We start from the raw sequence: 10,000 nt of genomic DNA, 5'->3' as shown, positions 1-10,000 counted from the left end.
TGAATTCAGATATATACCTATTGTTTTGATATTCAATACATATAAATCAGCTCATATCTTAAATATAAAACAAAATAACTATTTTAATATAAAACCCATAAATTTCACTCTTAAGAATTCCATGTTGGAAATAACTGGTTGGAGATACTTTATATACAATACTACCATATAGTAGTACCTACAGAACATCAATATATGTGATATGTATTATAGACCAAATTTGAAAATGTATAGTACATTTGATTTTCTTGCACTTGTAGCTGTAGCTAAGAAACCAATCATCTGTGAAACAGAATCAGCAGACAAGCTTCCTGTCACAGTGGTGTTGGATAGAATTATGGAACCATGGACTGCGGGTGTCCTTCTGAAAACTGCACGTGGCATAGGGTGTGCAAGATTTGCCACAACAAAAGGTTCATTTATCAAATTGACACTATCCATTATTTTTAGTTGCCATAAAATTCAATTTGTTGGCATTAATCAACCTATTTCGTAATGTGTTCACAGTTTCATATACATATACTTTTTAGCTCACCTGGGCTGAAAGCTCAAGTGAACTTTTCTGATGGTCCGTTGTCTGTCCGTCTTGTCTGTCTGTAAACTTTTCAAATTTTTTACCTTCTCCAGAACCACTGGCCCAATTTCAACCAAACTTGGAAAAAAGCATCCTTTGGTGAAAGGCTTTCAAGTTTGTCCTAATAAAGGGCCATGTCCCCTTTGAAGATAATCACAAAAATGCAAAAATAGGGTGGGGCCATTTAAAAATCTTCTCAAGAACCGCTGGGCCATAAGAGCTGACATTTACATGAAAGCTTTCTGACATAGTGCAGATTCACATTTGTTAAAATCATGCCCATGGGGGAGGGGGGGGGGGGATAGGATGGGGCCAGTCCTGCAAATCAGTTTTCTGCACCTTCTTTCTGTATTTCCAGATATTCATTTGATATTTGGTACATTGCTTTGCCATAACAAGTTACAGATAAAGTTCGAATTTGGTTTTGGTTCGTTGATTTTTCACTAAGTCATGACCCTTGGACTTAGAAAAATAGCATGAATTATCAGTTTTCCAGACTTTTTTTCTATGTGCTTGCAGATATTCATTTGATATTTGGTGCATTGCTTTGCCATAACAAGTTACAGATCAAGTTCGAATTTCGTCATGGTCCATTGATTTTTGACTAAGTTGTGCAGGAGTCAACATTAATGTTTGTCCGCTTGTCCGGTACCAGTGGAAAACATTTCGGACAAGTGAATATTGATGGGCACTTGTCCGATTGGACAAGTGCTTTTTTTATGTACAGAAGTCTCCAAGCAATTTGGTGAAAAGTTTATTGGTAGTTCAGAGTCCGAAGTAATGCATGAAAAATGAACTTCGATCCCGATATCAATCGCTATGTAAACTAACTGAGTCACACTCGATGGGGATCAGTGTTCACTTATTGCGCACTACTTTCAATCATCCATGGATCTTACGAAGTCATTGGTTCAAGACAGGAAGTCTAGATAAAATTTTGTTTTATGTGTTTGTTGTTTTTATCAAGAGAATAAGATCAAAAATCAATCAAACAGGTATAAAAATGGACTCTATCTTAAGTAAATTAAATACAGTTTTCAAGTTGACAATATTAGATCTTGTTTGAAAAATTTTCGGACAAGTGAAGTTGAAGTTCGGACAAGTAAATATCTTTGTCCCTTGTCCGAATGGACAAGTAGGAAAAAAAGTTAATGTTGAGCCCTGTTGTGGCCCTTGGACTTAGAAAAATAGCATGAATTGTCAGTTTTCCTAACTTTTTTTGTTGTTTTGCTTACAGATATCCATTTGATATTCAGTACATCATGATGATTGCTTTGCCTTAACAAGTTACAGATCGATTTTGAAGTTTTCCTGGTCTAGTCTTTGTACCCAAGTAGTAGTTGATTTCCAACCATTCCTATCCTGGTTTCCCAATCTTCCCTTTTACCATAAGGCCAATTCAACTCAATTAGTAGATTATCATCCAGAGTCACCAAAAAGTATGGGGTGGGTGGGAGGATTTTATTTTTTGATTTTTATTTTCTGAGAAAAATATTTATGACAAACAAGTTTTTGTCAAAAGTAGTGCATCATTTAATGCCAGATGGATATCAATCTATGTTTATTTCACAGACGAATTCCAGGTTAAGCTTTAATTTCAAACACAGAAAGATACCAAACTTCTTCAAGATTTACGCCCGTAAGAATGCGAGAAATTAAGAAAACCATATATATTTTCTTCACGTAGCTTTTCATGTTGCTATACCGGAAATGTAAACAAGAAGTGTAAAGACCGGAGTTGGACATGAAAATTTTCCGGAAGTCACAAGTTTCGCAAAATAAAAAAATTCGGGGTGAGTCATTTTTTGAGGGGCGGGTGGGGATGATAATCTATCAATTAAGTTGAATTGGCCTAACTTTAGTCTTATAATGAACTTCGAATATTGTTGCGGTCAAATAATTTTTGTCTCCGGTATGGGACTATGTATTGCTATGAATTACTCTCAGAATGCTTGTTTTTCTGTTTTTGCAGATATTCATTTGATATTTGGTACATTGCTTTGCCATAACAAGTTAAGGATCAAGTTTGAATTTGGTTTTGGTTTGTTGATTTTTCACTAAGTTATGGCCCTTGGACTTAGAAAAATAACATGAATTATCAGTTTTCTGCACCTTTTTTATGTGCTTGCAGATATTCATTTGATATTTGGTAAATCCTGTGCATAAAGATCTTCAAAATTTGATTTGCTTTTTTGAACAGCTTCATTAAGTTTTGAAGACATACCATATGTTGACATTTTTATAATAATGTAATTTAAGGAAGTTAGCTCCTGAGCTTTTGAACACACCTGTGCAAGATGCTGTAATTTGTATGTATTGGTTCAATACTGATTCCATTGGTCCAAACATATTATACAAATGTACATGTATTGCTATTCAGTTGAAAGTTTTTGTTTCAATTTAATTTTTGATATGGTTTTCAAGGGACTACATTTTGTGGCGGAAGGATTGTTTACTCAAAAGTTCTAAATCTGTATGATTTTACATTTTCTGTTTTATCCAAGATATCGTCAATATTTATACCCCTATACATGTACTTGTATTTAGTCCCATACCGACGAAGTTGAAGGGAACTTTAAGTTTTTGTTCCGTCCGTCCGTCTGTCTGATTTTGTACATTGCTTTGCCTTAATAAGTAAGGGATCAAGTTCAAATTTTGTCTCGGTTCGTTGATTTTTCACTAAGTTATGGTCCTTGGACTTAGAAAAATAACATGAATTATCAGTTTTCTGCACCTTTTTTATGTGCTTGCAGATATTCATTTGATATTTGGTAAATCCTGTGCATAAAGATCTTCAAAATTTGATTTGCTTTTTTGAACAGCTTCATTAAGTTTTGAAGACATACCATATGTTGACATTTTTATAATAATGTAATTTAAGGAAGTTAGCTCCTGAGCTTTTGAACACACCTGTGCAAGATGCTGTAATTTGTATGTATTGGTTCAATACTGATTCCATTGGTCCAAACATATTATACAAATGTACATGTATTGCTATTCAGTTGAAAGTTTTTGTTTCAATTTAATTTTTGATATGGTTTTCAAGGGACTACATTTTGTGGCGGAAGGATTGTTTACTCAAAAAGTTCTAAATCTGTATGATTTTACATTTTCTGTTTTATCCAAGATATCGTCAATATTTATACCCCTATACATGTACTTGTATTTAGTCCCATACCGACGAAGTTGAAGGGAACTTTAAGTTTTTGTTCCGTCCGTCCGTCTGTCTGATTTTGTACATTGCTTTGCCTTAATAAGTAAGGGATCAAGTTCAAATTTTGTCTCGGTTCGTTGATTTTTCACTAAGTTATGGTCCTTGGACTTAGAAAAATTGCATGAATTATCAGTTTTGCAGACTTTTTTTTGTTGTGCTTGCAGATATTCATTTGATATTTGGTACATTGCTTTTCCATAACAAGTTACAAATCAGCTTTGAATTTTGTGATTTTTTGCTGAGTTACGACCCTTGGACTTTGAAAAATAGTGTGAATTTATCAGTTATTTGGACTTTTTTAGCTCATGAGTGGAAGGCTCAAGTGAGTTTTTCTGATCAAAATTGGTCCGTTGTCTGTTGTCAGTGTAAACTTTTCACTTTTTCATCTTCTTCTCCAGAACCACTGGGTCAATTTCAACCAAACTTGGCACAAAGCATCCTTGGGTTAAGGGCTTTCAATTTTGTTCAAATGAAGGGCCATGCCCCTTCAAATGGGAGATAATCGCAATAATAGGGTGGGGTCATTTAAAGATCTTCTCCTCAAGAACACTGGTTTGTTAAAATCATGACCCCTGAGGGTAGGATGGGCCACAATAGGGGATCAAAGTTTTACTTACAAATATATAGGGAAAATCTTCTGAAGAATAGTTTGCATTCATATGAATGTTTCCTGACATAGTGCAGATTCAAGTTCTTAAAAATCATGGCCCCTGGAGGTAGGATGGGGGCTACAATAGGGAACAAAGTTTTATATGCAAATATATATAGGGAAAATCTTTAGATATGGGCCAAGATGACTCAGGTGAGCGATATGGCCCATGGGCCTCTTGTTTTGTTGTGCTTGCAGATTGGTACATTTTTAGTTTGTTTCTAAAAAGTTGATAAGAACGAGTTAGCTTTAAGTTTACATTACTTATTTATATAGTTAAGAGTACTACACTCATTAAAACTTCTAGCATAGTAGTACAACAATTTAGCTAAATCATTCATGATCACCTACATTTCACAGTTCATTGACTTGGTTAATAAACCTAATTATAAATTTGTCTTTTTTCTGGTCTAGTCTTTGTACCTAAAAAGTAGTTGATTTCCAACCATTCTTATCCTGGTTCCCCAATTCCCCCTTTACCATAACCTACATAATGAAATTCGAATATTGTTGTGGTCCAGTAATTTTTTCGACCGGTAGGGGACTATGTATTGCCATGCAATACTCTCAGAATGCTTGTTGTTTTCAGATTGAAGGAGGTTAGAGTACCTTTTAGGGGGATTAAATGTGGGTGGGTCTAACATAGAACTCGGGGGGGGATTAATTCCAAAATTCAACATACATGTATATAACTTCACAAAAATGATGGAGTCCTGGGGGGGTTGTTTGAAATGAGAAGAGAATGACAGGACCTACGAATTAGTATCAAGGTCAAGGGGCTACAGTGACCTTGACCTATGACCATGAACATAAGAACTGGTATAACTTTAGAACTGGGACTAATGGAGTTTTACGAAGAGGCTTACTTTTACAATCGCCTGCTGACTTTTACAATTTAAAGGGATCAACTCCAACTACAGAAATTGGACCGAAAAATAAATATACAGACTGCTTCAGTAAAAACACCAAACCGATTATTATGTTTATTAACAGAGTATTGTAAACTCTTTAGTAACTCTTACTCTTTCTACATTTGTTTGACACTTTCGCAATGCACTACTCGATTTAATTTTTTATTCAGTTAAATATATCGATATTCAAATGTAATTCATTAACTGAGAAATGCATAAAGGGGACCCATAAAATTGCCATCAAAAGAAAGAGTGGTTTTAAGTTTTACTGTATATCATAAGTGTATCACAGAGCGCTCAATGTAAGCAGGCGAACTCAAGTTATCCTGACATTTTTAAATAATGTGTCATCAGCCCTGAAAGCTCAAAAGTTCTCTATATATCACATCTTAGGATTCTGGCTCCCCCAGGAACAAAGTCACCCCACCCACCCACACATACCTTTGGATGGCAGTTTTATATAGACCAAAAAGTCGAGGGGGTAGTCTTGTCCCGATATATTTTTTCATAGTCCCTCCCTCTCATTAAAAAAAAATATTACGTCCTTGTTTCCCTCTCTTTCGTGTTGAATCTCGAGGTGTAAATGTCTTTGATTAATTGATTGATGTTTTCCGCCACACTCAACAATTTTTCAGTTATCTGGTGGCGCCCAGTTTTAATTGGTGGAAGAGAGAACCCAGATACAATGTACTTGGGAAGAGACCACCGACCTTCTGAAAGTAAACTGGGAAACTTTCTCACTTACCGGCGCGAGTGGGATTTGAACCCGCGCCGACAGAGGTGAGAGGCCGTGTGATTTCGAGCGCGATACTCTTAACCACTCAGCCACGGAGGCCCCGTTTAAATGTGAAGACAACCAATCACCAATACGCTATGTGTAATTGTATACATGCATATCAATTAGTATACACAGTAGAATCAACAATGTTTGTTATAACTCAAAGACTCATGAAAATTGGCCCCCATGAAAATCGATACTTACGTATTCTATACATTATCATTTGACATGTGCTTGTCCTTTAGAAATGCTGTACTCCGTGGATAACCGGATTAGAATAGGTCCTCAATACCCCTTCAGTGATTGGGATAAGCAAACTGCTTAATGTGACAATGGCGCGTTACCAGCTAGTGTCAATGTGACATTTCTAAAATGAATGCGCCATATTGAAATTTTTATGAGACATTTTAAAAGGACAAAGTCCTAGAGACCTGTAAATTATAATCTAAACACTACTGACAGATTGCAATGCCATAGATAACTTTACTTTTATTATTTGTGTTAAATTTACGTTTTGTTAAAGTAAGGATTCTCATCGTGATTGTCCGCGTCATCGTCTCCTTCTGCTCCTACAGTGTCTACTGCCAGTACTGGCTGATCATTAAGGCGAAAATTAAAGTCAGTTTGCCTTTGTCAGGCTTAAGAAATTTTTTCCGTGGCATCTACAGTCCGTGCGCATTAAAATTGCAATTTAACAGTATTAACCAATCAGATAACCTTTTACTGTTTGATTAGACACTGAGGAAATCTGAGTCATACTTGCGCTTAAAAGAACATAATGTTGTACTATTACTAAAGCATTAACAGCGATAAAGATTTTTCAAGAACTTAATCGATATAGATTAATTGGGGGATCAGCTCAAAAGTTGAAAAGTTCGTATATCTACGAAGTCAGTGGGGAAAAGCTCAAATTAGGTATATCGACGATGCCACAACGGCGCAGTGTTTCGATATTCTATGCGCCATTTTTTTATTTAATGCGACTATGGCGCAGGGCGCGTGCTTATCCCAATCACTGCCCCTTGCTTGTCGTAAGAGGCGACTAAATGGGGCGGTCCTTCGGATAAGACTGGAAAAACCGAGGTCCCCTTGTCACAACAAATGTGGCACGATACAGATCCATCCCTGCATAAAGTGCTGAGCATGGTCTTACATTTTGCAGCTCTTCACCAGCAATATTGACGTCTCCGTATGATTGATTGGTTGATTGTCCTTTACGTCCCTTCCTTGATTTATCATTCAAATTGAGAGGTCACCATTTGTAGGTGAAGTAACACAAATGTAGACCCGGCCTCTGCTTAGCGCCGTAGTAGTGTGGGTTCTTAATCGTGCCAACGCATGCCTCGGCACAGGATCTCCGTTTTTAAGGTCATACTTGAACGATCCGTGATTCTCACTTCTAAATGCCGAGCGTTTGGCGAAGGAGCAATCACTACTATACCTATTTTGATGTTTTAGCATGAGCGGGGTTTGAATTCACACACACACACACACACACACCCTCCCCCCCCGGTTACGAAGGGAACACTCTACTACTGAGCTACCACGATCCCATGTCAAGTGAAAAATTATTGAGTGGGACGTTAAACAATATATAAAACAAATTAATGCGGTAAAGTCTTTGAATTTTGCAAATACCACTCCCAAATATTTCATATTTGGAGTTCGTCCCTTTAAATTGTAAAAGTCAGTCGTCATTTGTAAAAGTAAACCTCTTCGTAAAACTCCAATAGTGACATGGGATGATAGGACCTACAAACTAGTATCAAGGTCAAGTGACTTTAGTAACTTTGACCTCAGACCTTGGAACATAAAACTGGTATTACTTCAGAACCAGGATCTTTAGAAAGGATGATGGGATCTACAAAGTAGTATCAAGGTCAAGTGACTCCAGTGACCATGACCTTGAACATAAAAACTGTTATAACTTTAGAATTGGAATTGATTTAGACATAGGATCTAATGATAAGATTGATTGTATATTGTTTAATGTCCCTCTCGAGAATTTTTAATTCATATGGAGATGTCACCATTGCCAGTGAAGGACTGCAAAATTTAAGCCTATGCTCGGCACTTGAGCAGGGAGGGAGGGATCTTTATCGTGCCACACCTGCTGTGACACGGGGCCTCGGTTTTTGCGGTCTCATCTGAAGGACTGCCCCATTTAGTTGCCTCTTATGACAAGCAAGGAGTACCGAGGTCCTATTCTAACCCGGATCCCCATGGGAACGAAATGATAAGAGGATACAAACTAGTATCAATGTCAAATGACTCCTGTGACATTGACCTTTGACTTTCATCATAGAAACTTGTATAACTTTAGAATCAAGACCAATAGAGACTTGAAATCCTCAGAAATGATAAAAGGATATTGTGGCCTACAAACTAGTATCTCCAGTGACCTTGACTGTTGATCTTGATCATAAAAATCTTGTATTACTTTAAAGGGATCTTCAGAAATGAGGAGAGGATGTTGGGACCTACAAACTAGGATCAAGGTCAAGCGACACCAGTTTTACTAAAGGAATCGGGGATTTTTGAAAATTTTCAAAATCAAGGTCTTTGTGATCTACATTGTGTCAAATAAAATTAAAATTGGTTTGGATTTTATGCAAGGGAGTTAGTTAATGTGGTGGGAAATAGTACTAAGAAAAAGCCCACTTTTATACAGACAGTACTTCGTTTGGGAGACTTTATGATCGACAGATTATAATCATATCTTGTTTAATGAAAAGTTGCCCATATTAATGCAGAAAACGAGATCATGTCGGATATACTAGATATTAAAACCACGACGGAATCAGAGACGAAATAATGGTTTCGATATTTTGAGCAACTTGCAAGAATTTAAATTGAAAAAGGCAGCAAGACATCAATTTTAAACATCATTAATGATTGACAGTGTTGGTTTATATAGAGTTGATGACATGTAATTGTGAACATTATATACAGTCATTCTCTTTGTTTAGGATGTTGCAATCTATGGGACCCTGTTGTTCTGACTGCCAGTGAAGGAAGCCATTTCCATATGGCAATTGAAACCAATCTATCATGGAATAAGCTTAGTGAATGCATTGATGACAATTGTATGGTTGTTCTAGCATCTGCCAGGCAAATAGTGTGGAAAGGCCTTCAGAAAGCAGAGAAAAATTTCCTTGAAGACCTTGAAGAAAACATTAAAAAAGGTGATGAATGTCTTGAAGAAAATCTCTTACAAGAATGCTCTCCAGGATACACACGAGGGAGTATCTTTCCAGTGACAAATTTCACCGAGGTGGATTTTAGTGATAAAAATCACATCATTTTAATTGTTAGTGACGACACATTGAAAGTGTCAAAACAGAAGTTGAAATTTCTTCAAGAGAACAATGCCGTTCTAGTATCCATTCCCATGGTGACTGGTATAAGCAAGTTAAATCCAGTTGTAGCTGGTGTTGTTCTTATGTACAAAATACAAAACCAATTAGTTAGCATTAAACCTTAAAGCCATACATGTAGTTTTTATACCCCCCGAACGAAGTTCAGGGGGGTATATAGGAATCACTCTGTCCGTCTGTCTGTCTGTGCTGATTCGTGTCCGGGCCATAACTTCTTTGTTCTTTGACATAGGCATACCATATTTGACACATGAGTGTATCACCATAAGACGATGTGTCGGGTACCTTCATGACCTCCATATGACCTTGAACTTTGACCTCAAGGTCAAAATTGATTATAGGGTTTTGACATAGTCATACCATAAGACATGGGTGTATCACCATGAGACTATGTGTCATGAACATTCATGACCTCTTTATGACCTTGACCTTTGATCTCAAGGTCAAAATTATAGGTTTATGCCATGGAATTGTGTTCGGACTATATCTTCCATTTT

General features: G+C 36.7%; 1 protein-coding gene across 2 annotated transcripts in view; it reads left to right on the top strand.

The window, feature by feature from the left end:
* Nucleotides 1-10,000, top strand: part of LOC125649988 (rRNA methyltransferase 3, mitochondrial-like) — a 16,429-nt gene that overhangs the window by 6,189 nt on the left and 240 nt on the right. For both annotated transcript variants that reach the window (XM_048877907.2, XM_056154211.1), the window contains exons 3-4: nucleotides 261-413; nucleotides 9,096-10,000. The exon at nucleotides 9,096-10,000 is cut by the window's right edge and continues 240 nt beyond it. In XM_048877907.2, the coding sequence (XP_048733864.2) occupies nucleotides 261-413; nucleotides 9,096-9,610 (668 nt within the window). In that variant the 3' untranslated portion in view covers nucleotides 9,611-10,000. The remainder of the gene's footprint in view (nucleotides 1-260; nucleotides 414-9,095) is intronic.

This window comes from Ostrea edulis, chromosome 1 (genome assembly GCF_947568905.1).
Source record: "Ostrea edulis chromosome 1, xbOstEdul1.1, whole genome shotgun sequence".
NCBI classification, from domain to species: Eukaryota; Metazoa; Mollusca; class Bivalvia; order Ostreida; family Ostreidae; genus Ostrea; species Ostrea edulis.
This window is presented reverse-complemented; position numbering and strand designations above follow the sequence as displayed.